This window comes from Ursus americanus, chromosome 34 (genome assembly GCF_024610735.1).
Source record: "Ursus americanus isolate L20-20 chromosome 34, mUrsAme1.1.p, whole genome shotgun sequence".
NCBI lineage: Eukaryota > Metazoa > Chordata > Mammalia > Carnivora > Ursidae > Ursus > Ursus americanus.
This window is the reverse complement of record NC_142160.1, coordinates 16729149-16756657: the sequence shown is the minus strand read 5'-3', so window position 1 is coordinate 16756657 and position 27509 is coordinate 16729149. Positions and strand designations below refer to the sequence as shown.

The window sequence follows — 27509 nt, the reverse complement described above, 5'->3', positions numbered from 1 at the left end:
TGCTGTCTGCTCAAAGAGTGCTGTGACCCCCTGGCTTACACGTACGTTGGTTTCAGCTGCCCTGTCGGGGCCCCCTCTATGTAAGAGAACTGGGACTGCCCCAGTCTCTGTCCATTTCAGTGTTAGCTATCTTGCCAGGATACCCTCTGCACAGAGAGTGCTGTGATCCCCTGGCTTGCACCCACTTTAGCTTCTGTTGTCAGACGATGGTGCCCACTGCACAGATTGCCTCAGGACTACCCTGACACAGCTCAGGCCAGCCCACCAGGACAGCCCCAGCACGGAGTGACCTGGGACCCCCAGCCAGCCAGCTAAAGTCACCAGGCACATACGGTCTACACAGGGGATGACCATACACAAGATCATTCCTTCTAGTTTAGGGTAAGTAGCTGTTCTGCCTAATTCTTAGAAACCATGCCGAAAGCCAAGCAAAATGAGTAGACAAATGAAAAGAATGAAACAACAGACAAACCTCAGAAAAAGAACTAAATGAAATGTAAAGAAGCAATATGCCTGCCAAACAATTCAAAACAATGGTCATTAAGACGCTCAGTGGACTAAACAGAAGAGTGCAAGAGCTCAGAACTTCAACAAAGAGATAGAAAGTACACAGGAACCAATCACAGCTGAGAACACATTAACTGATATTGAAAATATACTACAGGGAATCAACAGTAGATTAGAGGATACAGAAGAATGGATCGGTGATCTGGAAGACAGGGTCGTGGAAAGCATCTGAGCTGGACAGCAAAAAGAAAACAAAAAAATCAGGAATGAGGATAGGCTAAAGGATCTCTAGGATAACATAAAATGAACAACCATTCACATTATAGGGGCCCCAGAGGGAAAAGAGAGAGAGAGAGAAAGGGGCTGCAAACGCATTTGAAGAAATAATAGCTGAAAACATCCCTATCCATGGGTAGGAAACAGATATCCAGGTTTAAGAAGCAGAGAGAACTCAAAACAAGATGAAACCAATGAGATTCACACTCACACAGATAACATTAAAATGGCAAAGATTAAAGACAAAGAGAGACTATTAAAGATAAAGAGAGAAAGTTAGTTATGCACAAGGTAAACCCCATAAGGCTTTCAGCTGATTTGTCAGGAGAAACTGTGCAGGCCAGAGGGAGTGGCATGATATATCGGAAGTGCTAAAAGGAAAAACAAACAAACAAACAAACAAACAAAAACAAAACCCACAATTAAAAACACTCTACCTGGCAAGATCATTCATTCAGAATTGAGAGTGCGATAAAAAGTTTCCCAAACAAAAGTTAAAGGAGTTCATCACTATTAAACTAGCGTTACAAGAAATGTTAAAAGGGACTTTGTTAGTTGAAAAGAAAAGGCCGTAATTAGAAGGCAATTATGAAAGGAAAAAATTTCATGAGTAGAAACAAATATGCAGTAAAGGTAGTCAAACAATTACTTATGGAGCCAGTACAGAGGTTAAAAAACAGAAGTAGTAAAGTCAATTATACGTAAAAAAATAAAAAATTAGTTAAGGGGAATCATAAAATAGAGATGTAAAATATGACACCATCTACATAACATGTGGAGGGGAGAGTAAAAATGAAGGTCTTTTACAATGTGTTCCAGCTTAAGTTATTCTCAACTTAATATAGATTGCTATATACTTCAGATGTTATACATGAACCCCATGGTAAACACCAACTAAAAATTTTTAATAGATACACAAAAAATAAAGTCAAGCATGACACTATGAAGAGTCATCAATCACAAGAAAAGACAGCAAAAGAAAGGAACAAGAATTACAAACAAAACCAGAAAACAATTAACAATGGCAATGAGTACAAACCTATTAATGAGTTATTTTAAATGTAAATGGTCTAAATACTCTAATCAAAAGACAGTGGGCAGTGGAATGAATTAAAAAAACCAAGACCCGTCTATATGCTTCCCATAAGAGACTCACTTCAGACCTAAAGGCACATACAGACTGAAAGTGAAATGATATAAAATGATATTCCGGGCAAATAAGAGCAGGAAAAAAACAAAATAAAAACAGCCAAGGTAGCAATATTTATATCACACAAAATAGACTTGAACACAAAGACTATAACAAGAGACAAAGGAGGACAAGAGGCTATAATACTTGCAAACATCTATGCACAACACTGGAGCCACACAATTCACAAAGCAGAAGACATAAAGGGAGAAATTGACAGTAATACAATAATAATAGGGGACTTCAACCCCAGACTCACACTGATGGACAGATCGTCCAAACAGAAAACCAATAAGGAAACAGGGGCCCTGAATGACCCATTAGGCCAGATGGACCTAAGAGATATACAGAACAGTCTGTCCAAAACCAACAGAATACCCATTCTTTTCAAGTGTACATGGAACATTCTCCAGGATGGATCACATGTTTTCTGACCACAACAGTATGAAACTAGAAATCAATTACAAGAAGAAGAGTGGAAAAAACCACAAACGTGGATGATAAACAACCTGCTACTAATCAACCAACGGGTTAATAAAAAATACACTGCGACAAATGTAAATGAAAACACAATGGTCCCAGATCCTTGGGAAACAGAGAAAGCAGTTCTAAGAGGGAATTTTATAGCAATATAGGCCTCCCTCAACAAATGAGAAAAATTTCAAATACACAATCTAACCTTACACCGAAAGGAAATATAAAAAGAAGACCAAACAAAGCCCAAAGCTAGTAGAAGGAAGGAAATAATAAAGACTGTGGTATAAATAAACAGAGACTAAATAAACAATAAAAAGATCAATGAAACCAAGAGATAGTTCCTTGAAAAGATAAGCAAAATTGATAAATCTTTAGCCGGACTCATCAAGAAAAATGAAGAGAGGACCAAATAAATAAAATCAGAAATGAAAGAGAAGTAACAACTGACATCACAGAAATACAAAGGATTAAAGAGACTACTACAAAAAAGTATATGCCAAAAAATTGGAGAATCTAGATGAAATGGATAAATTCCTAGAAGCATACAATCTTTCAAAATGGAGTCAGGAAGAAACAGAAAATCTGAACAGACTAATTACAAGTAAGGGAATTCAATCAGCCATTAAAAAAAAAAAAAAAAAAAATCTCCCAACAACAAAAGTCCAGGACCAGATGGATTCACAGATGAATTCCACCAAACATTTAAACAAGGGTTAATACCTACTTTCCTCAAACTATTCCAAAAAATAGAAGAGGAAGGAAAGCTTCTAAAGACATTCTATGAGACTAGCGTTACCCTGATACCAAAACCAAAGACACTACAAAAACAGAAAACTACAGGCCCAAATCCCTGATGAACACAGATGTAAAAACCCTCAACAAAATATCAGCAAACCAAATTCAATGATACTTTAAAAGGACATTCAAAGTGGGATTTATTCTGAGACGAAACCATCTGCAAATCAATCAGTGTGCTATACCACATTAAGAAAAGCAGGGATAAGAACCATGTGATTGTCTCAGTAGATGCAAAACATTTGACAAAATTCAACATCCATTCATAAAAACTCTCAACAAAGTGGGGTTGGAAGGACATACCTCAACATAATAAAGGCCATAAATGACAAACCCATAGCTAATGTCCTACTCAAGGGTGAAAAACTGAGAGCTTTTCCTCTAAGATCAGAAATAAGACAAAGATGCCCTCTTGCCCCTTTTAGTCAACACACGGTACTGGATGTTTTAGCTGTAGCGAACAGACAAGAAAAAGAAATAGAAGGCATACAAATTAGTAAGGAAGAAGTAAAAGTGTCACTATTTGCAGATGACATGACATTATATATACAAAACCCTAAAGACTCCATCAAAACTCTGGAACAAATGAATTCAGTAATGCTGCAGGATACAAAATTAACATTTGGAAATCTGCTGTATTTCTATACATTAATAATGAAGTAGCAGAAAAAGAAATTAAGAAAGCAATCCCATTTACAATTGCACCACAAAGACTAAAACATCTAGGAATAAACGTAACCAAGGAGGTGAAAGATTTATAGTCTAAAAACTATAAAACACCGATGAAAAATATTGAAGATGACCAAATGGCAAAATGGTCCGCGCTCATACATTAGAAGAATTAATATTGTTAAAATGTCCATACAAGTAATACTAAAATTTGTGGGAAACTACTGAAGACCCCGAATGGCCAAAGCGACATTGAGAAAGAACAAAGCTGGAGGCATCACATCCCAGATTTCAAGATCTACTACAAAACTGGAGTGACCACAACACTGTGGCACCAACACAAAACCAGACACATAGATCAATGGAATAGAACAGAGGGCCCAGAAATCAACCCACATTTATATAGTCCATTAATCTACAATAAAGAAGTCAAGAATATATAATGGGGAAAAGATAGTCTCTTCTGAGACTGTCACAAACACAAATACACAATAAATGGTGTTGGGAAAAACTGGACAGCTGCATGCTAACGAATGAAACTGGGCCACGTTCTTTACCCCAGACACAAAAATAAACCCCAAATGGATGAAAGACCTGAATGTGAGACCCGAAACCAGAAACTCCTAAAAGAAAACACAGTCAGTAATTTCTTTTTTTTTTTAATGTTTTATTATATTATGTTAGTCACCATACAGTATATCCCTGGTTTTTGATGTAAAGTTTGATGATTCATTAGTTGTGTATAACACCCAGTGCACCATGCGATACGTGCCCTCCTTACTACCCATCACCAGCCTATCCCCTTCCCCTACCCCTCTCCCCTCTGAAGCCCTCAGTGTGTTTCTCAGAGTCCATAGTCTCTCATGCTTCATTCCCCCTTCTGATTACCCCCCCTTTCTAAGTGAAATAAGTCAAGCACAGAACGACAATTATCATATGGTTTCTCTCATCTATGGAACATAAGAACTAGGAAGATCGGTAGGGGAAGAAAGGGACACAGTCAGTAATTTCTTAAACATTGCCCTTAGCAACGTACTTATGGACATGTCTCTTTAGGAAAAAGAAACAGCAGCAAAAATATACTATTGGGACTACACCCAACTAAAAAGCTTTTGCACAGGAAAGGAAACCATCAACAAAACAAAAAGGCAACCGAGTGAATAGAAGATATTTGCAAATGAAAGATCTGATAAGGGGTAATACCCAAAATGTATAAAGAACTTATACAGCCTGACACAAAAAAAACAATCTGATGAAAAATGAGCAGAGAACCTGGAGAGACATTTTCCCAAAGACACAGATATGGCCAGCGGACACACGGAAACATGCTCCGCATCACTACTCATCAGGGAAATGCAAATCAAAACCACAATGAGCTGGCACCTCACACCAGTCTGATCCGCTAACATAAAAAAGACAAGATACAACAAGTGTTCTTGAAGATGTGGGGAAAGAGGAAGCCTCATGCATTGTTGGTGGGAAACAGGACCCTCTACACTGGGGAATGATTCTACCATTTAATCAGGCTAGAAAATTCTACATCTCCAACTGAATTTCTATTAGCTTACTAAAGAAACCCCTAATTAGAGAAACCTTCCATAGGGCTGTACAGCACAGAAACAATGAAACACACACACACACACACACACACACACACACACACAGAAGCAGAAGTCCCTTTTCAATGTTGCGACTAATGCTAAACTGGATGGTTGGTTGAAGGAAGGCTATCTGAAGACTGTGTGGGGTGCCTGGGTGGCTCAGTCGTTTAGTGTCTGCCTTCGGCTTGGGTCATGATCCCAGGGTCCCCACATCAGGCTCCCTGCTCAGCAGGGAGACTGCTCCTTCTTCTCTCTCTGCCCCTCCCCCTGCTTGTACTCTCTCTCCTCTCTCTCTAATAAATAAACAAAATCTTTAAGAACCCCCCCCCAAAAAAAAAACCAAAGAAAAACAAAGACTGTGTGATCTCTTAAAGCCTCCTGACCCCAGGCCAGTCATAGCATTAGGGTATCTCTCTTCTGGAGGAAAAGAACATCTGTAAAATGACTAGGGCGACTGGAATTACACGTGAACATTTAAATGGCGTAAGGAGAAGCCAGTGCTGGGAAAGAGACAACTCTGGATTATCTGGGCTCCTGCTGACAGCCTCTCACACAGACGATCACCACCAACTCTGGAGGGGCTCTGAACTCCGGGAGGGCAGAGGGAATTACATTCACGGCCCCTGACCCTTGCACATAAATACCAGGTCTACCAGGAGCGTGGCCCTAGGGGCAGCTCGCTCTTGCGGGAGGAGCTCTTTATCACTGACATTCGTTAGAAGTGCTGGTGCATGGTGACAATGAAGAACAGAGTCACTTTTAGTCCGTTTTATAACTGTCGTATAGTCTCAACAGACAGTGCACCCCTATGTCTGTGCCTCAGGCTGCAGCTCCCACTTGGTGGGAGCCACACTGGACAGTGATTATTTCACTGTCCCCTTGGTGCACGACTGCCACATTTGGACAGTGATTATTTCCCTGGGATCTCTTGAGACGTAAGAGCCCTGAATTGTCACCTGCTGATGGATCCACTGGGGTTGGGCAGCACAGCCATGTCACCATTGCCCCTGAGTGCCATGACCAGTGTGTCTCTATCACGTGAGCACTGAGCACGGCCTGGAAATAGAAGGGGAAGGGAGACAAATTTCCTGTGGTCTAAGTAGACTAGAAACCAGTGAAAGTGTCTACTTTATTTTAATGTTTTCGATCAATCCTGCCTCGTTGACAAACATTTGATTTCTTGATCACACTTTGGCAACCAATTTTTCTTTTTCAGATTTCATTTATTTATTTGACAGAGAGAGCAAGAGAGCACAAGCAGGAGGAACAGTAGAGGCAAGAGGGTGAAGCAGACTCCTCACTGAGCCAGGAGCCTAATGTGGGGCTCGATCCCAGGACCCTGGGATCATGACTGGAGCCAAAGGCAGACACTTAACCATCTGAGCCACCCAATATGCTCATGATGTAGACTGGAGGTGAGCTGGGCCTGGATGCTCTTTAACGAATCTTTTATCCTGATTCTTGCGTCCTTGTCACCATGCTGGTTTTAACCTCCCTGAGCGTGGGTCTGCTGTGCAGCACAGATGAACCACATCACGGAATTAGGGAGAAGAGATCACCAAATGTGCGGCCAAGCACGGATCTCTCCGAATGAGTAACTTTCCCTGACTGGAGTAGGGCTAATGCATGCTTCATTCCTGTGTTCTGCTGGGTGCCTCCTTTGCCCCACACAGCCCACGGTTATCTGAGTAATACACACCCTTACAATGAACTACGGAATGTCTGGGTTAATTTATTCTGCATTCAGGAGAGGGCTAGAATTGGGTATCTGTCAGTCCAAAAATGCCCTCAGGCCTGGATCTTCTGCAGATGGACTGCCCAGAGAGAACAGCGAGAAGCACGAATTTATTAGATGGCTGCAGATGTATCCGTGGCTGGGTGGGAGCTGGGGTTCTTGTCAAACGGATTGCCTGCCACTGAGCCAAGTACCACGTAGGGCTCCACAGCGGATAACACAGGTTGCTGTGCAAACCTGTTCAGTCTCCCGCTCCGTTACACTTGTTCTTTCCCTTACTTTGGGTTACAAACAAGCTTCATGTATTAATGAGGACGGAGACAGGCCAAGTGCTTCCATTAACATTGTAATTCCCACACCTGACTTATCTAGAAAGCATTCCTGTTCCTTAGCTCTTAGGCTCATGTGGGGCAGAATACCATCATTCAATTTCTCTACTGGTAACCAGTTTAGCTGGCACAGGCCAAGCTCAATGTCTTGGGTGCCCTGAAAATTAATTTTAGAATACATTCAGAGGAACAGATAACTAAGGAAACTGTCTCCTCTTACGACCGTGCAGTTGAACCCACTGCAGGGAGACGAGGCTGGCTTGCTTCCGGGGAAGCTGGTTAGAGATATGGAGCATATATTCTGAAACATTAATCCATAGCTGCCACGTTTTATCCTGTACTTGTATCAAAACATTTATTCTTTAATCCTTCAATTATTACCTCTTGGATGGTAACGTTGAGAACTGGAATACATACTGATAACTCAAAGTACAGGATCACATGAGAAAGGATGATGTTGATAATATAAATGTAAAAACACTCCCAGGCCAAAATAGATACCGTCGCTTGTTTCTGCAGAGTAAACCAAATGATGATAGAAAAGGGAGTTCTTACCTGGAGTCTTGAAGTTCCTCAGCTGGGAGGGGGTATCGTAAACTTCAAGGATCCAGTCACCGGTGGCTCGTTCTCCCCAGCAATGAATGGTCATGAACTCCCAGTTTTTAAATCCTTCCATAGAATGATCAAAAAGCCTGCGAGAGAACCAGAAAGCATTGTTTTGTATGTTATTTAGAGTCCAGTAAAGGTCAAGTCAAAACCATGATCAGTGATCTTTTTGTATCCATCAGAGGTTCAGCTCAATACTGGAGGCTGTCTTCCTCCTGGATGTTGACCCAAACACGTGTCATTGTTCTACCCCAGGCAAACAGGCACAGTGGTGGCCTCGTAAGAGCAAATCTGGAAGGGGTAAACATTTGGGTACCAGGAAAACCAGGCTATGACTCTACCCACAAGAATGATAGTACCAAGTATTAAAGATGTGGAGCAACTGAAACTCTCTTATACCGCTAATGGGAATGCAAAATGGTAGGGCTGCTCTGAAAACAGTTTGGTAACTCTTCCCATGTAACTCAACAATCCCCCTCCCAGACATTTACCCGAGAAGTGAAAACATATGTTCACACAAAGAACTCCACATGAATGTTCACAGCAGCTTTATTCGTAATGCTTGAAAACTGTTAACAACTCAAAATGTCCCTCAACTAGTGAATGGGTAATCAAGTTCTCGTATATTCATATGACAAAATACTACCTGGTAATAAAAACGATTGTACTACTAATAAATACAACATGAATTGATTTCAAAAGCATTTAAGCTCAATGAAAGAAGTCAGACACAAAAGACTATGTGCTGTAAGATTCAATTTATATGACATTCTAGAAAAGGCGACATAAACAGATCAGTGGATGCCAGGGGCTGGGAGGGAAGAAGCGGCATGGTGGAAGTTCTGGGGGTGATAGAATTGTTTTATATCTTGAAAATAATGGTGTATGGTTATACAATATCTGTCAAAACTCATTAAATTACTCACGTTAAAAAGTGAGTTGTGCTGTATGTAAATTATGCCTCAGTAAAAAGACCCTGCCACTCATCTTAACCAGTTCAGGGAGTCATGCCTGGAAGTCCGGCCTACGTTCTGCTCTTCAAGCTCTTCTAATGATTTTCTAAGCTCCGAATTCCCTATATGAAATCTCTTTCTGCTTGAAATAGCTAGAATTGTTTCCTGTGATGTAACCTGGAGGGATATAAAATATGAAGGAAAATAAAAGAAGAAAACAGAATCCTCATTAAGAATAAAAAGATGTCAATAGATAATGTATGAAACAAGCACATGAAGAGGGATATCATTGATCTAGCCACATTATATTGAATTGACGACCCAAAGAACTAGTAAGAAGATTTCTATAGAAGGATGCCTGGCTGGCTCAGTCAATAGAACATGCAACTCTTGATCTTGGAGTCATGAGTTCAAGCCCCGTGTTGGGTGTAGAAGCCACATTTTTTTTTTTCCTATAGAGATGGGACTTAGAAGGTTAAAAAGTAAAAGATGGGGCAAGAGACAGATTTTTTTTTTAGAATACTTACAAAAATTATGTGCATCTATTATTTTTGTTGAAAAAATAATAAAACTAGAGAGAGAATTTGAGAGAGAGGCAAACAGAGAGGCAAAAGTATCTCTAGTACTGTCCTAGGAGCAACCGTGTCCAGTTACCGGGACTTATCTGTCCTTCTGTGGAGACAAAGTTGATGGCAACTGCATGTTGATGGCTATTCAGAACATGCAATCAACTCTCCTTGCTTTAATTTCATGCTCACCAAGGAAATTGGTGGGTATAATCTGACATTCTATGTATATCTTCCCATTGGGAGAAAAAGTGCCCTTCTGAAACCAAAAATAACCAAAAATAACCAGTTTAATCTCCTTATAATTTAATATACTAGAATTCTATCGTTCTATCCTGAAACTGAAGGGTTGGTAGGCATAACTGGAACGTATTAGGTAAACGGCGGACACTCGGCAGTTTTCCCTAGAGAAACGCAATGAGCAGGAAAATCACCTCTATGTGTTCCTCAGCTCTTAGAAGAAGAAAAAGGGCAAGTACTTATCAGCATTCTCCAAGTGTCCCATGGTCGGAAAATCTGGGAAAATCTGAGAAAGGGAGAGGCAGACTCGAACAGATCTCTCTACTGGAGAGCATCGCAGATTTCTGGGATGTTCAAACATGTTTTGTTAATTTCCATATAGGGGTTAACGGTAGGAAGTGATTTTCAAAGCTTCTATGAGTGAGAAGCCCATTTTTCTCTTTTTAGAATATCTTTATACTATCTGTAAGGGTTCGTTCTGAAGAGAGGAGTGTGGCATTTCAATGAGAACCACAGCGGGTGCGGCGGCTTACCCTCCTGGTAACAGGGATGGGAATGGTGGCTCCTTACCTGAACGTCTTCCTAGTATAAAAGATCTATTAAAGAGCGTCACGGGATTAGGGACGCTACATTTTGTAGAGCTCTTACCTTGCACGCGCTACCACAACAGGGCTTGGTTTATAAGCTTATGGCTTAAAACTAGACTTGGCCAGGAAGAAACCGCTGGCTCATTATACAACGGACGTACATGCGGAGACTCCGTCTCGTAAACCCAGAGGGTGGGTATGTCGGATGAAAAGCAGAAACGGCGGTAGGGGAGGGGAAGGCTTTTCAAATCGCCCTTCCTCTCAGACACATGTTGACAAAGAAATGTGTGGAGGCAGAAACCAATCTAGAACTGCTTCTCAGCCCACAGAGCTCTGATTTAGGCTCGAGATCGCTGAAGCCATTGTGCCATTTGAGGGCACCAGAGCAACTTGTCACATAATACCTTTCCAAGAGTGCCAAACTTAAAAGCAATTCCCAAACAGTTTAGACAGAGCATTTGGCTCATTGCCTCACGTCCAACAACTACAAAGGGGACTCGAGGCTGCCATCCCATGAGGGCCAGTCTTGTTTCCACAACCCCAGCCAACTTCTAATTACTCACGGGTCAATTATTTGGATTGACGGATTAGCGGCCCCTGTGTTTCTCCCCTTCCACCCTTTCCTGTCCACCTTTGAAAAGCATTCCCTTGCTGCCAATCACTTTTAAATCACATTTGGAACCCAAACTAAACATAAACTGGGTGCCAAGAAGAAATATCCATAATCGGCATTCAAATAAGTGTTTCAAAGCCCGAATATAAATGGGCTTTGTCTCTCCGGCTAAGCGGTTTCCCACCCCAGTCTCTTCCCTTTCTGCAGAGCTGAATGCTCATTAATTTCATGTGGACGTAAAAGTTGAGGAGAGGAATTAAAAATGCAGCCAAACGCGATCATTGCATTTTGCTAAAAGAGTTGATGGGGAAAGAAATCGACACTGATGACTGCTGTTGTTTCGACTAGCTGGCCATTCACGTTCCTAATCTCACCCCGTTCCTTCTGATGCAGCATTTAAACTATTCCCGATTTTTGGGGCCTCGTAATGATGAACAGCCCTGCCTCATCTATACATCACAAAAGGTGACGCCGGCAGTAGATTCAATTTGTGTTGCAAACAACACCCTTGCACAAGACAAGCGAGTATTAAACCACCGGACACCAGCTAAAGAGACTCTAATTGTGTGGTCTCCCTTTATCAACTGAAAAGTGCAGTGCCCAGTCCGAACGTCTGTACTGGGCCAACAGTGGAGAAACCCAACACACGCCGACATTATTAGCATGGATAAAATGTCAACAAAGCAGGGCCAGTGCGCGGAAGGCTGGAGTAATTACCTCCGTGGCTGATCCCTATCTCCTGTCGCAGCGAAACCCTGTCTGTCAAAGCTGACTTCACAATCATGTGCTCGATGAAAGGATATATGCCCGCGGCAGCACAACTTATGCACCCAGTTATTAAAATGGTGCCCCACAGCCCTATCCCTGTGAGCGGTTTTCAAATAAATTACTTCGGAGGAAGCCTGCCATTAAGTGTAGTACATCCTTTTGAGGAATTAACTCAGGAAATAACTCATATAATTAGTGGAAGCTTTCCTCCCCCTTTCACTTAAAGAGTCTAGCCAAGGTGTCAAGGCTACAACATTCTTCAGTGGTGTTATGGCAACTAAATAATAAGACATTTTATAAGCACTGACAGCTATGTGTTATCTTATAATTATTTCTAAAATTGTAAGTGGATCTTAATTTCAGAATCATCTACTACTCCCCAAACAGTATTTATGTTCACTACAGAATTAGACTTTGGACAGATATTTTTAGAAGCTTCCTTTTTTTCTTTCTTGGTCTCTTAAAATACTTAATTATTATTTTCTTTTTAGTGCTTTATCACAATGTAACGTAGAGCTTACAGAGTGCTTGAAGCGCTCATTTGGCTTAATTGTCATTCAGTTTTTTGATTTTCTTTAGCTGTTTGACTTTCGCAAGTTTTAAATGATTTGCTTCTGAAATAGGGTATTTAAAACACGCTATTAAGTTTTTCTCTCTCTCCTAATCGAAATTACTTCTCTCAGAAAGGTGGAGAGAGAGGTACTAGTTCCAGAGGTTTGGAATACCTAAAAAGATGAGTTTTTAAGAAAAAAAAAAACAAAAAAAAACCTTTCAACCTGTATACTCTTACTGACCAGGCCCCAAACGCATTCCTTCTTGTAGCTCTATGGTGTGCGCACGTAATCTTGCAGATTTGTCCCATTTAAGAGTGGATGGCTTTTATCTAAGTATCTGTTTTCGATGACAGACGCCTTTGTAAATTACTCGCGCAGCACCCAGCAGCATTCAGCCCGCAAGTCTTTTGAGGACACGAAAATAACAAGAATGTTGTATGAAAAGCTGGGTGATCTTTTAAAATCGGTGCTATTGGAAATGGGGTCTGTGGACAGGCAGCTTCAACATCACCTGTGAGCTTCCTAGAAATGCAAATTCACGGACCTCACCCAGACCTACAGGATCAGACTCTGGGAGAGGGGCCCGGCCGTCTGTGTCTCATGGAGTCGTGCACCAGGTGCTTTGAGAAGCACTGTGTAAATAACGGTTAGCAGTTATGAAGTGCTTACTGTGTGTTCTAACAACTTGCTATATGCGATCTTACTCAATGCTTAGGACAACCGTGTGAGGCAGACGCTAACCACGGCATCTGCTTTCTAGATGAGACACTCGCTTTTCAAAGTCAAACGTAAAAATTGGTGACATCAAGACGAGCCCAGCTCTAACTCCAAAGGTTGTACCTTCTTTTGGAGAAAGGAAGAGGGTTCTTATGGTGAGGCCTTACTGGAATGTAAAATTTCCACTGCAGAAGTGTAATTTTTACTGCAAGCCACAAATGCAGTTCTAGGGCCATGATACTTTACAAATGTCAATAGTCTGTCATTGAACATTTGGGCAGCAACAGAAATGACTCAAATATAAACACCACATTTAAACACAGTTAATTATAGAAGCTTATAGGTTTTGCAGACTCGAAAGTGTACCTTCTCTCTACTTAAGACCATAATTAGAAGCAGAGATATTCGTCTGTAATCAAATTTAGAAAGAAAGGCAAAGTCTCAGCTTTCAGTCAGAAGCCAAAATTTGGAACAGAGAGCCAACACAGCTACACTGAATCTTAAACTCGCTGACTTGGGGGGAAGGGGAGAGTCGGGGGAGAAAGACCGCTTTTCATAATTCCAACAAATGCAGCTGAAGTAAGAATCTGATGAAACCAGCTTTTCTTTGAAAACTTTCACACAGGCAGAATTTGAATACGTGGTAGTCTAAAAAGAAGGCTTAAAATCTACAGTTGTCCTTGTCCAAAAACATGTTAAAGGAACCCGAGCCCACCTAGATTCCCCCCCACCCGCCCCAGCCAATGCAAGACCTCCAGATTCTCCCCAGAAGTAAATCATCTGCGATTAGTCAGTTGGGCTTTTTGTGAGGCGGGGTGCACAGGCCAAGAGGAGGACGGGGAGGCTGGGAGGGCAGGAGAAAACAAAGGGATTAGAAGAAGCTAACCATTTGCCCATTCCGGGCCCGCTCCGTGTACTCAGCGCTCCCACCCACTAACTTATCAACCTGGCTCGCCAGGGGTGCTCGCCCGCTGAGCTAATGGGGCACGCTCAAGTTGGACTAGCTCTGAACGCGGCTGAGTGCCTTCCAGGGCCCAGCACCTGCAGATGCTTGGGTAAAGTTCTTCCTCCACCAGCTGTTCTCCACGGGAGTTCCAGCAAGTGCCCGTCAGCCGGGACGGGGAGGCACTGAGGGGTTCCAGACGGCCCACACGGGCCAAGTGCTCAGCGAGCTTGCGGAAAATGGATTCCCAAGGAATTGCTCTGTTGTGGGGATAAACAGCACTGAAACACGCGGGGAGCTCTCGGCCACCTCAGCTCTACCTCTTCCTCTCAAATGACCCCTCCCTAAGGAAACTTCCTGTTGTGACCCTTAGAGGTCTCTTTCCACTACACACTATTCTTCACTTGAATGTGGTTCCTCCTTAGAAATCTTGACTTCTTTGAAAGAAAGATAAGTGTCCAACCGGGTAACCATTTATTGCTCTCATTAATAATCTCTGACACACAATTTCCTTCCAAAACTTGACCTAGTCACCTTTCCTTGAGGAAGGATGATTGCCTTGCAGGCCAACGTGAAGGACACCAGGAGGGGAGCAGGCCTTCCCTTGAGCCTGTCCCCACGCCTCTCCTCTGCTGCTTGTCCTCAGCTCCCAGTCCAGGGAATGTGCCTTGAGTCAGGGCCAAGGTGAGGGGACACAAGGACTCCTGGCCATTAGGTCAGAGACTAAAAGGTTCTGAGTAGAGATTTCCTCTTATAAAAGGAGAGCTTCAAAATATAGAAAGAAAGAAAGAAAGAAAGAAAGAAAGAAAGAAAGAAAGAAAGAAAGAAAGAAAGAAAGAAAGAAAGAAAGAAAAGAAAGAAAGAAAAAAAAAAAAAGGAGAGGTTCAGAATATGCCAGAAGGAAAACAATGCCAAACGAAACTGCCTTTCCTTAACTGCTTCGGTGGAAGGGATGCCCCCAGCACAGCCAGGACAGGGGAGCCTGGCCTTGAAGGCCTATGTGCTTTTGGGACTGGGTGCCACTGTTTGACGCTTCAGGGCTCAGCTGCTGAGAGTGACGTGTTTGGGGAACATAACATGAATTCATAACAACCTTTACATCTCTGGGGGGTCTCAGGCCTTCTGCCCCTCCGGTCCGTCCACCTGCTTTGGGTGGCTACTTCCTCTCAGCACCGAGAGGGAGCACATACAAAAGAGCAGCCCTTGAAGAAAACACTCCAGACAGAGAAGGCACACGCCGGGTAGCAGCCTTATTTCCAGGGGGTCTTGATGGGGGAGACTGAGGTCAACTTCACCACCGCCGGTCACTGAGCATCTGAAATACCTGTTTCTTTTCTCAGGTACGAGTCAAGCAGCACTGCTGGGTTCGGCACTTTGCAAAGAGCAAAGCAGATGTCCGCTGCTGGGCACGTGAGCCTGATGGAAGCCAGCGTCGCGGGTAATCCGCCAAATCCTGTGGCGGGACGCCCAGCTTGCCTGCTTACCGGTCTCCCCACTGAAGTCCCTCTGGGGGGAGGCTCACAAGAAATACTGCAATAGGCAGGAACAGCCCAGAGAGTAGGAGGACTCTGCGTTTTCCCAGCTCACAGCGACCGTGAAGGGGCTGTTTCTCTCCAACAGAGGCGGCTCGAGGGGCATCAGCCGCACATGCGGTACGCAAACCTTTGCGCCTCCGCGTTTCACCTGGATTCTCTTTCAAGTTTCCGCAGATGAATAAAGGCGAAGAAAAAGAAAGAACAACAGAGAAGAATGGCTTCCCTCGCTTCAGTGGCAACAGCTAGTGTGACCTCTTAATCACGGCATTGTGCCTCGGAAGGCACCGCCCGCTGCAAAGAAACATCTGGCAGGTAGCAGCTGAGAGCCCTGTGTGCAGAGGGAGGAGGGCACGGGTGGCACGTCCAGTGGTCTGATGCCAAAGCAGCCTTCCCTTCTTTGCACCTGCATCCACTTATTCTGGCCAAGCGGTGCCTCCGAAAGCACCAAGCCCACGTTTTCCCATGCCCTCGTGGAGGACGTGAGCTTTTAAAGAACGCAAGTCTTCCAAGCACAGATGGAAAATGTAATTAAAGATTTCGGATTCTGTACTCCCAGTTACTATCATCCAGAAATGCTACTGCTCTCTCTCTCACAGTCCCAGGGCGGATGGAGTTGGGGATTTTGCAAAGCAACTGGCACTTTGCTCAGTCTTGCTTTCGGCTCTGCAGGACTGCAACAGCCCCTGGCCTTTCAGCCCTGCTGGTTTGTTGTCAGCCCTAACAAAGACCACCACTGCCACGGTCCCCTGGCTATGTGGGCCGGTGGCTACGTCTGCATAAAAGGTTGGCTTTCATTTGGACTATATATGCCATTCGCCATAAGACTTTTGATCCCATTAAATGTTCGTCTTGGAGAAAAAAAAAAAGATCAAATTAAAGAAGCATTGAGGCTTCTGGCTGTAAGTTTATATTTTAGAACCATAGAGGGAAAGAAGTGTATAAGACAACCTGACATCTTCCCCATGCTGGGCCCACTTTTTGACAACTACTCGCTGCTTATGTTTCCAACCATTCAAAAACCTATGGAGCAGAAGAAAACAGGTGCTAGAACATTCTGGCCTTTCAGCAGGATTGTGGCAATACAATTACCTCCTGGATCAGTGTTTGGAGGGAGCAGGGAAAAGGCAAGAGGCTAAGAAGAGAAACTGAGTACCCTCTTGAGCAATAAAGACTAAAGGGCCAACCTTTAGAATAGGGGTCTGCAAAATACACTCAGTCTTCAAGCTAAATCCAGTCTGCTGCCTGATTCTGTAAATAAAGTTTTATGGGAAAATAGCCACGCACATTCATTCACACCACCTAGGGTTTTGGTGCTCCGACACAGAGCTAAACGGTTACCACAGAAACATGGCCTGCAAAGCTCAAAACAGTTACTAACTGGCTCTTCGCAGAAAAAAATTTGCCCACACCTGTTTTAAAACACACAGAATTTCCTTTAACGTTCTAGGCCTGGGCAAGAGAATTCAGTTAATCTTAACAAATGCCAACAGACATTTAAGGGCACGGGGGAGAATCTCAAAGGCCAAGGAGCTCGTGCTCTGCGTTTCTTTGTGAGGACAGACAACAGCAGGTGGCCTTCAATCCGTCTGTGGCATCAGTGCAATATTACCCGAGGAGTAATGCTATACTGTCCCGTGCCCACAGATTCTAGGCAGTTTTCCATGCCCTCATTTTTCAAAAGATTTTTATTTACTTATTTTAGAAGGGAGGGGAGGGGCGGAGGGAGAGAGAGAGAGAATCTCCAGCAGACTCCCTGCTGAGTGCGGAGCACCCGACGTCTGACTTGATCTCAGGACCTTGAGATCATGACCAGAGCTGAAATCAAGAGTCAGACGCTCAGGGGGCGCCTGGGTGGCTCAGTCGTTAAGTGCCTGCCTTCGGCTCAGGGCATGATCCTGGGGTCGAGCCCCGCATCGGGCTCCCTGCTCTGCTGGAAGCCTGCTACTTCCTCTCCCACTCCCCCTGCTTGTGTTCCCTCTCTCGCTGGCTGTCTCTCTCTCTGTCAAATAAATAAAATCTTAAAAAAAAAAAAAAAAAAAAAAAAGAGACGCTCAGCCAACTAAGCCACCCAGGCGCCCCTACACGCCCTCATTTGTGAGAGCTCAGACTGTCCCATCTTGACATCTAAGTGCCCCCTTAGCTGATTCTTAGGGTTGAGTCAGGGCAGCCGAGTGCTGGGGTCGCCTGTACGCGCCAGTGGCCAGAGGCCATCATCGTACCTGTTGGCCAACAGCTGGGACCTGGTTCCCGAGGGCGAGGTCAGGTAGATGGCCAGGTCTCCCCTCCTGGGATGGGTGATGGTTATGCGTACGACGACGTGCTCCAGGTAGTTGACGTGGTGGTTGGGGTTATCGGAGCAGCCCGAGGCTTTGTAGATGGAGCGCACCGCGCTGTTGGGCCGAATTGTCCTGCAACGGGGAGAGACAGAGTGTGAGCAGAGCGCACGACGGGGCTGGGCTGGGCGCACCTGTGGGCTTGGAATGATGACACGATGTGACGCAAGCCACCGGGGCTGGACCCTAAACGACACAGCGCTCTCATCCAAGGTCACTTCAAGGTTAACCGTGGTTATTGGAGAGTGGGAAAGATGCGAGAGAAAACGGGGAAATTAAGGTTCCTTTATCATTGCGCAGGGAGCGGTTATTGAACTTGAGGGTGTCACCTTGTTAAAATGCAGGGCGCCGCGCCCCTGCCCGCAAGGCCTAGTTAGTGAGGCTGAGGTGGGCTCCGAGAATTTGCATTTCTTCAAGCTCCTGGGTGACAGTGATGTTGCTGATCTACGGAATACACCTTCTGGACTATGGGTAGCGGGTGCGGTTGTGCGGGGGAGGCTTGGGGATTACCGTGACCTCGGTTCAAATCCCTGGTCTAGCACGTCCTTGCTCTATGACGCACGGGGCACATGCCTCCTCCGGCCTGAACGTTCCAGGCTTCTTCACTAGCTTCCTCCTGTGCCACTGTCCCCACTGAACCCTGGGCTCCAGTCACACGGACATCAGTTCAAGTTGGGGGTGATTCGTTTCCCACCCCAGAGACTGTGGCTGAAGTTTTTTTTTTTTTTTTTCTTTTTTTGCTGTTGTTGCTATGGCTGACTCTCCCTTCCTGGTCAAAGCTTCAATTTCACTCTGAGACCGTCATTGAACCACATGAAAGATACGCCCCCTACTTCTTATTTTCTATCCATTTTATTTCCAACCTATTGTTATCTTTATCTACGATGCTGAAAATATAATTCATAATTACACGTTATGGAGCTCAGTTTTCAGAATATCAGGTTTAGTTTTTTTGGAGTACATTGACTTAAGGAGAACACTTGCACCACTAAATAGAAATATTGGCTGAGTAGGAACCTTTAGAATGCCCATCTGGAAGGGTCCTTCAAATCCCTGTTAAGAGATGCTTTTAAGGATCCTTGGGTCCTATTATGTGGAAATAACAGCTTAGCATCCTAGACATTCTATGAGAATTTTATAATTACATTAGAAAAAAAAAAAAAGAACAAAATGACACAAGCTTTGCTTCCATGGACACCAAAGGGCTGTCTGGAGCACTTGTGCCGGCCTGGTCTCTTTCAGGAAACTGCTATGCTGTCTGCTTGCCGCAAGCATTACTTGATTTGTCGGTCTGTGCTCTCCACGCACACGTGCTGCTGGGGAACGGTGGTCCACTTCTCGGCTTCCGTCACCATGGCTTCCGCATCCATCAGTCCAAATCCATACAGGTGGCTCACTATGGAAGACAAGAGGCTGGTCAGCTTCACGGAAGTTAAGATCAACCTAGCCTGTTCTATGTCGAGTTCTGGCAGAGAGCCCAGACACACCCCTGGGGGATCCTAACGTTCTTGCTAGCCTCGATTTAAGAAAACAAGTACAACAACACATGTGAGCCAACAAGATCACAAAATGAATGTCTCCTATTCAGTGATGATGTATTAGGACTAGTAACAGGACTGTCATTTATGGATTACTAGCACGTGGCAGGCACTAGACCGTCTTTCTCCATGTAACCCTCTCCACGATCTTAAGATGTTGGTGCTATTGTGATTATCGTTCATGGACGAGAACACTGAGGAACAGAGAGAGAGACCTAAGACCGAGTAGCAATTCAGTGGTTAAGCTGGATTCTAACCCATGGAGTTTTGCTCCAAGGCCTGAACTGTTAACGACTTCAAGTGATGACCTCATCAATTCTGTCAGATAATGAATAGGTTTAAAGAGAAGGGACAGTGTCTAGACCTACTCCTGGTACAACAAGAACGCACATGCAAGAAATACCCGTTTTCTGATATATCCAGGAGTTAGGCCGAACGTCTCAGAAGACAACAATTATTACCTTTCCTCCAGTATATGAAAAATTGATTAAACTTTATGCATGCAATATTTGGAGGCCTCTAGACTTTTCTACCAGTGTCTTCAAATGTTGTAATCTTTTGGTTCTCGGTAAGAATACCTATTGATCTAAATCTAACTTGACATAATGGTCTCAGAAACTCCAATCACCTACAGGAATATTTTTAAAATTAATTAATTAATTACTTTTTACCCCATCCCTTCACCCCCTCCCCTCCAGCGATCCTCAGTTGGCTTCCTACCTATAGGAATATTTTAACGATGATACAGCAATATACACGTGTGTAGTTCTTTTTAAAAAATACTTTAAAATCCCAGTGAACACTTAAAAATCTCCACCCTGTATTAAACCGTCTCATATCTTTATATTTAACAAAGTCATATTGCTACCAGACTTGTTGCCTAACACATTTTCCTTATACCATTATTTTACACGAAAATGTCTGTCGCTGCCCTTGCTTATGGATTATTTCAATACTTCTGCTTGAAATTCAAGACACTCTATGATATAGTCCCATTCTACTTGCAAAACCACCTCCTCAACGAAATCTGTACTTTAGAAAGGTCATTCCTTTACAGCTCCCGGTCAGACCTGGCTCTACTGCTTCACTCCTTTGGCTCATGCTGAGACCTTGGCCTGGAACTCCCTGCCTCCTGCTCTCCGCACAGTCACATTCTACTCCTAAGTTCTGGAAGGCTTCGCTAGTCTATCTTCTTCCTGAAATAGCCTCTGTCCAATAAAAGTCAATAGACATTTACTGAAACTCAGCCATCTGTCATGAAGGAACTTTTCTCTTTTTTAGTCCCTAGAACTCTAATGAATTTGTCAGTCCACCTGCCCTTCTGCCCACCGAGCCATCCAGCCATCTACCTACCGATCCAGGCATCCTTCCAGCATTTCTGGAATACCTTCTGTGTGTCACTTTTTACTTCTGTGTCATTAATTGAATTACTAGTTAATTCCATCAGCACATGTCTTTGTACCCTAACTATATTGTAAACTGCTTGATGACAGGAACTAGGGCTTCTATTTCTTCATGTTTCATGGGATTTAGCAGAACTCTATACACATGGGGGGGGGAAGAAATGATTGCATATAAAAAAGGAAAGCTGTGTTAGGATTTGGAAATACTGCTTTATTTCTGCTATTTGTTAATTACATAATTCTTGGCAAACAAGATAAAATAGCTAACCCACAATTTCCTTGTGATACGACTGTCTATCCCGTTTTACTAAGTTGATTAAGTATTGTTATTTGTCCCACGTGAGAAACTCGTCATCAAGACCTACACAAATATAAGGGCTCATTATTAGAATATCAGGTACTCAGCCAGACAGGACATACTGAATAAAACCAAATCAAACTACTCAGGGATAGCAAGAATATATGCGGGATTCTCATATGTGTACTTTTGCGACTTCTATTATAAATGATTATTTCTCGATTAAAAAGAAATGTATATGCATTGTAAAAACGTGGAAATACATCCAGAAAATAATGAAGAAAGCAAAACTCAGCAATAACCTCATCACAAACTGGGACGTGTACATTAACAGGTCTGTGTCAACGACTCTATATATTTAGTCTTAGTTACGGGACATGATAGGTGATTTTGCCTCCTTTGTTAAAACAGAGTCAGATTGATCCACGTGTTACGGAGAAATGTCAAGTGTGGGTTTAAGGAAACCGAACTGTCGAGATCTCTTATGCAAGGCTCTCATTTATCACTTAACCATCAATACAGGCAGTGATCTGTATCATTTCATCATGAACATTCCAAGGCGTTGTGTTTCCTAGAGGAACTGAAATTATGGCCCAACACACTATGCTATGCGAGGTTCCCTAACTCTGCACGGTACCCAAACATCCCCATGCTAGTGTCAAGGGGATTTTTAACCAGCACAACTTAGCATTTGATCTCAGTTTAGGGAAAAGAGATGAAAGATTTGATTGGCAAGTGGGGGGAGGGGAAGAGGCTGGGTGGGAACTGGGGGGGTGGGGGGCAAAACGAGGGCTGCCTGGACTTGCTGTGGCCTCGCCCCGATCCCCAGTAACTGTCAACCTAACAACCATTAGGACATAAATGAACACCTAGAGTCAGCAAATACAACAAACACTTCAGGCCTGAGAAACAGCCACTGAAGTAGAAAAGCACCGTGAGTCTTTATGAAGGCCATAAATTTGTTTCCTTTTCTGAGTCAATTCCTCTCCTCCAGAGACAATGTCCATTCAGGCAACACTCAGAGTAGATGTTCAGAAAAGAGGCTGCCTAATTGCGGTTAAAATACAAACTGGCAGGGGAATGGAAAAAACATCGTATTAATAGAATATTAATAAATGAAGGAATTCCATTAGATCAGTAAAGGGCATTCAGTCATGGAGATTAAAATACTGGAAATCGTCCATAATCATGACACCTGGCCTAAGAAAAAAAGAAAATAAATGTATATCTTTTTATGGGGGGTGGTGCTGTTGGCAATACATCAACCCCTTGTGTTCTGATTGGCAATTATTTGTTTGGCTTTTAGTAAATACCAATGAGAAAATAAGACAATAATCACACAATGAATGGGGTAGGCAGATAAACTCTTTTAAAACATGATGTCAACTGGGGAAATAGCTATTAAGTAGTTGGGAAGCATTAATATTTTTTAAAAGATATGATTATAATTTGACATATAATTTTTAAAATATACTACAAAGTTTTCATTCTCTAAAATGACCTATAAATTCAGAAACATCTTTTTTTTTAAATTTTTCTTAAGGATTTTATTGATTTGAGAGAGAGCATAAGACAGGGGAGGGGCAGAGAATTATAAGGGAAATTTGGAGGTCTGTTTTTTTTTTTTTATTACTGACATCTGTAAAGTCTTCATTAATGCACCAAATTTATTCAAGTATAGAACCAATATTCACACTTCAAAAAATTACGATTATTGCAAATATACCAGGCAAACAACTCATTGTGCTATGGCCATTCATACCTAAATTAGTTTTATTTACGCACATTTCTCATGCCAAGCTCAGAGCAAAACCTGCACCTGAAAATAACTTTACAATGATCAAGTAGGACCGTCCCTGGGCAAGCTTTGTGTAAATGCAAAACTCCATGAAGTTAGACACTATAATGGTGTGAGGAGGAATCCAAGCAGCTCAATGGAATTTCTCATTTCTCTGAGTGTGGGCAGCAAACATTCAATTAATCGTCTGAACATTAATTAAGATTCAAAAATCAATATTTAGAAAGCTATCAAGGGAACAAAGCATATTTACAGAGTAATTAAAGATCCTGAGGCAAAGTTATTGAGGTAGATTTCAGAAAGTGGAATGTTGCTGGGCAAGCTGAAAAAAGAGAATCTGCAATACTTGAATAACATTATATTTGCCTCATTAGGCTGCACGACTGTGTATGCAGATAGGCGGAGAAAAGTGGACTTGGCTTGTGCCAGAAGTATAGCTAGTTTTTATTCCAAGGAATCTGAAGGCTTCCCTGCTTGCACCAGCTGGATGAAGGAGAGAAGGCAAGAAAATATATACTGTGCTCCGGCAGGTGTATCTCTACTTTCTGATGGGACCAGAAGTGCTGAGGGAAGCTAATGGTTCAGCACGTAAGGAAATGATAGCATAGTTTGGAAGCAGATACACTTAGCTGAAACAACAGCTCTAGCTAGGAGGCCTTAAAAATTCCAGAGAAAAGCTAGAAAGCTCAGCAGGAAAAAAAAATTTAAGTTCCCGAGCACAGGAAGCTATAACCAGTGAAATTTGGGATACTTTTATGTCTTTTTAGTGGGCTATCCATACTGGAGCCAGATAGTTTTTTAAAGATTTTTAAAATTTATTTATTTGACACAAACAGAGAGAAAGAAAGCAAGTAGAGAGAGCACTAGAAGAGAGGGGCACAGCAGAGGGAGCAGCAGAGGGAGAGGGAGAAGCAGGCTCCCCACTGAGCAAGGAGCCTGATACAGGACTCAATCCCAGGACCCCAGGATCATGACCTGAATCGAAGGCAGTTGCTTAACCGATTGAGCCACCCGGGCATCCCGAAGCTAGCTATTTTAAAGCTTTTTCTTTTTCTTTTTTTCCTCCCTCCCTCCTTCGTTTTAATATTACACTGAATGGAAAGTTCATGATAACTCTAAAATGACTATTAGTAAAGCACTCTCTCTATAATAAAAGACTTGGTTGGTTAAAATTTTTTTTTTTTGCTTTTTAAGGTTTTGAGTTCTCGCATCTTTTAATACCAATAAATTGAGTGACTAGAGGGCGGACGGGCATCTCGAACTATTTTTGTTATTTGTTATGATACACCTAATCACTAAGATTTGAAACATGGTTGATAAATTAGGTTCCATTATTCGATTATTAGAAAGGGTCAATTTCAATACACCCACATAATTTACCCGATGAGTTACGGGGGTGTGACGCAACTACTAGTAAGTCACTTCGGTGAGGGTCCAGAAGAAACAGAAAATGATACGTGTTCTTAGGCAGGCATGAGAGAAGAATAACTTAACGATTTCACTAGGAAACAATTAAAAATACTAACTGAGCAAAAAGACTTGAAAAGAGTATGACATCAGTGAACACGACAATGGAAAGGAAGGAACCTGATCGAGCCTGGTGCACAGAAAGTGCTCGACACATGTGAGCTGAAATCTGGAAGCAGGTAAGATGACCCAGGCGGGGAAGGCGGTATTTGGACTGTGCTTCGGCGCCTGCCAACTCTTCAGTGAGGTGGAGACACAGGGAGGACACTCCAGGGGCCAGGAGGCAGCCTCCAGGTTACATAATCACCAGGTCTGCATGTGGTTTCCCGGGGCGAGGAGGAAACCAGCAGCCCCGGAGTGGGTGGTGTGTGGGGTGGGTGGTCAGCAGGGGATGGGCATTCGTGGTCAACACGGCAGGAAATAAGGGGGTGAGAGCAGACTGGGGGAGCCGTGAGCCAACCGCGAAGGTGGGGTGCCTCCCGCCCTCAATCGGGCTGTTGCTATTCTCATCTACCTGTAAGTAAACCACCAGACTAAAAGGTAGTTAGGCAAATTCCTGTCTTGAGCGGGACTGCTGATCTGTGTGGGAAGAGACTCCAACCTAAGATCAAAGAGGTCCTGCAGCTGTTGGGGGCCTCGCACCTTTGAGTTCTTTGATCCTCATTGCGCTGAACCACCTGCTCCGAGAGGACTGCTCCCACCAGGGACCCCGAGCCCCTCCCGCCTCCTGCACCAGTTAATCAAACCAAGCCGAATGTGCGAGACAGGAGGAGGGGGAGAAACAGGAGAGGGCTCATGACACTTGCCTTAGGTCTCCGCTGAAGCACTGCCCTTTTCAAGTAAAAACGAACAGCTAAATAGGAAACCATAAAATGTAAGATTCTTAAGGATGAAAAAGTGGGAAGTAGAGCTCTTCAGTCCTCCTCCATCAGCATTTTGGGACACCTAACTATCTCGGGCAGATGGAAGGAGGATGCTTCCAGAATTACCCACGTCTTCCCGTTCCTTAATCCCCTTCTCCGACATCAATCTCTTCCTTGGGTACCCTCTTAGAAGATTGCAGGGTGAAAGGCACATAAGCTCCTTTGAAAGGCAGAACGACAGTGAACAGCGCTTTCTCCTGTCCTGTGGTGCAAAATGCAGACCCCCCAGGGGCAGGGATGACACCTGCCGTATTCTGCCTGGCTTGTTTTTATTTTTCCCTCGCTCTTCCTGCAATCTCCAGCTCTACTAACCACTGCAGCCAGATCCAAACATGCCAGCCGTCACCGGCGCTACTGAGGACTTGCATGTGGAAAGTTTCCAGACGCTGGTACCTGTCTGTCTGCAGGGTCTGCACTTCAAAGCTCCCCCCTCGGGATGGGTTTGGTCAGCAGCTGTAGGGAGTCTGACAGGCCCATCATCACACAGACAGGAAGTAAGAAGAGGTGGGGAAAACACTGGTGAGCGCTTCTCCATGTGTGACGTACTTCCTTACATATGGGAGTATATACACACGGTGTATTATAGTACATATGCATATATAAAGATATTTATTAGATTTTTTTTTTTATTTTACAGAATTAAGGAGATTGGCCAGCCTTCTCTCAAGGACCTTTTTCTATTTTAAGAAAAGAAAAAAAAAGTCAAATTATTTTTTCTCTGGCCATTCCCTTTTAATTTGTTCCCAACGTGGTTATAACAAGCAAGTCATTTGCTTAAGATACTTGACTAGTATTTCTGGAATGGAGGGAGGAAAACGTTTTACCAGCTTGGGGAGAGCTAGTCATGTCTCCCAGGGTCCATGCAGATCACAACTGTGCTTGTTTTAGGAAAGTAAGATTGTTTGGATGGAGACGAAAACAAGGTCTAAAATGTACTACGAGGGTCTTCGGGGGAAAGCTAACTGAAGATTAGACTGACCATTTATCAGCTCACCAGCCTAGATCTTCCTGGTGTGTAACTTGAGCAAACAATTACCAGCCTGGGATCCTGATGAACCAACAGCCAAAATTCCTATTTGTGAATCATTTACGTATTATTTTTAAGTAACTCTTCATTTAATTTTCCTTTTATTTGCTTTGTCCTTAAATTCTCCTAAGAAGGAAGGAATAGAAATTCTGGTTGATGTTTAGTTCCAGTGGGTGCATTTTCACAGTTAGTGGTTAACAGGGGTGGTGAAGACACGGTTATTTCATCACAGGCCCACGTGACGTGCAGCTGTTACTCACTGTTGCTTCGATGGTGTCAAAACACAAAGAAGAGCGACAACAAAGAAGAAGGTATTCCTCGCAACTGGGAATGTCACCATCTCATTGGAAAGAAAGCTAACACTTATGCTTCTAAGTTTCAAACACCGTGTAAGGCTTCTCATGAACATTCCTTTTCATTTACATAAAACCCAAATCATTTTTAAGCTTTAGGGACAATAACATGGAAATTCCTGTAAACTCTCAGAAAAATAGGCCATTAATGAGGACTGTGTATTCTCGTAGAAGAAAAAGACTTGAGATGGTTCTTCAATCCTTAAGTAAGATATGGATTCATGGAGGTATATCTGGGGCTACGTAATGAGACCAGGATATCTGAAATGGTGGCTTCCTCAAGGAAGCTGTGTGGCCCTGGAATCCCACAGGTGGATTTCGACCTCAGGCAATGAGCAGCCAATGATCAAGGAAATGACGTAATTCAATTGATATTCTAGAAGGAGTAATCTGGCATTGGTCGATAGGGTATGAAAGGCTAGAAGGAAGCAAGCAGGGAACTGGTTATTTCCATGGTACACATGAGGGATCGTAAACCAGGTTACCGACATGGTGAATGAAACAAGAGGTCAGCTGAGGAGGGGGTAATGAAATGTCACAACTCACACATCGAGAGAGACTGAGGAGAGGGAGAGGGAAGAGGGTGAATGAGGTGATCAAGGGAAGAGTATCCCCTGAGGACAGAGGTACATTTTGGGGAGAAGCTGTTTTGTAAAAGATGGCTGACAGATCCTGTTTCCAATGTTTTGAGTGTGCGATGACGGGGGGA

General features: G+C 43.3%; 1 protein-coding gene across 4 annotated transcripts in view; it reads right to left on the bottom strand.

The window, feature by feature from the left end:
* The window catches only part of PCSK5 (proprotein convertase subtilisin/kexin type 5), a 447222-nt gene that overhangs the window by 177031 nt on the left and 242682 nt on the right, over positions 1-27509 (bottom strand). For all 4 annotated transcript variants that reach the window (XM_045781017.2, XM_045781018.2, XM_045781021.2 and 1 more), the window contains 3 exons: positions 19272-19389; positions 17880-18068; positions 8134-8270 (listed from right to left, as the gene is read on the bottom strand). In XM_045781017.2, the coding sequence (XP_045636973.2) occupies positions 8134-8270; positions 17880-18068; positions 19272-19389 (444 nt within the window). The remainder of the gene's footprint in view (positions 1-8133; positions 8271-17879; positions 18069-19271; positions 19390-27509) is intronic.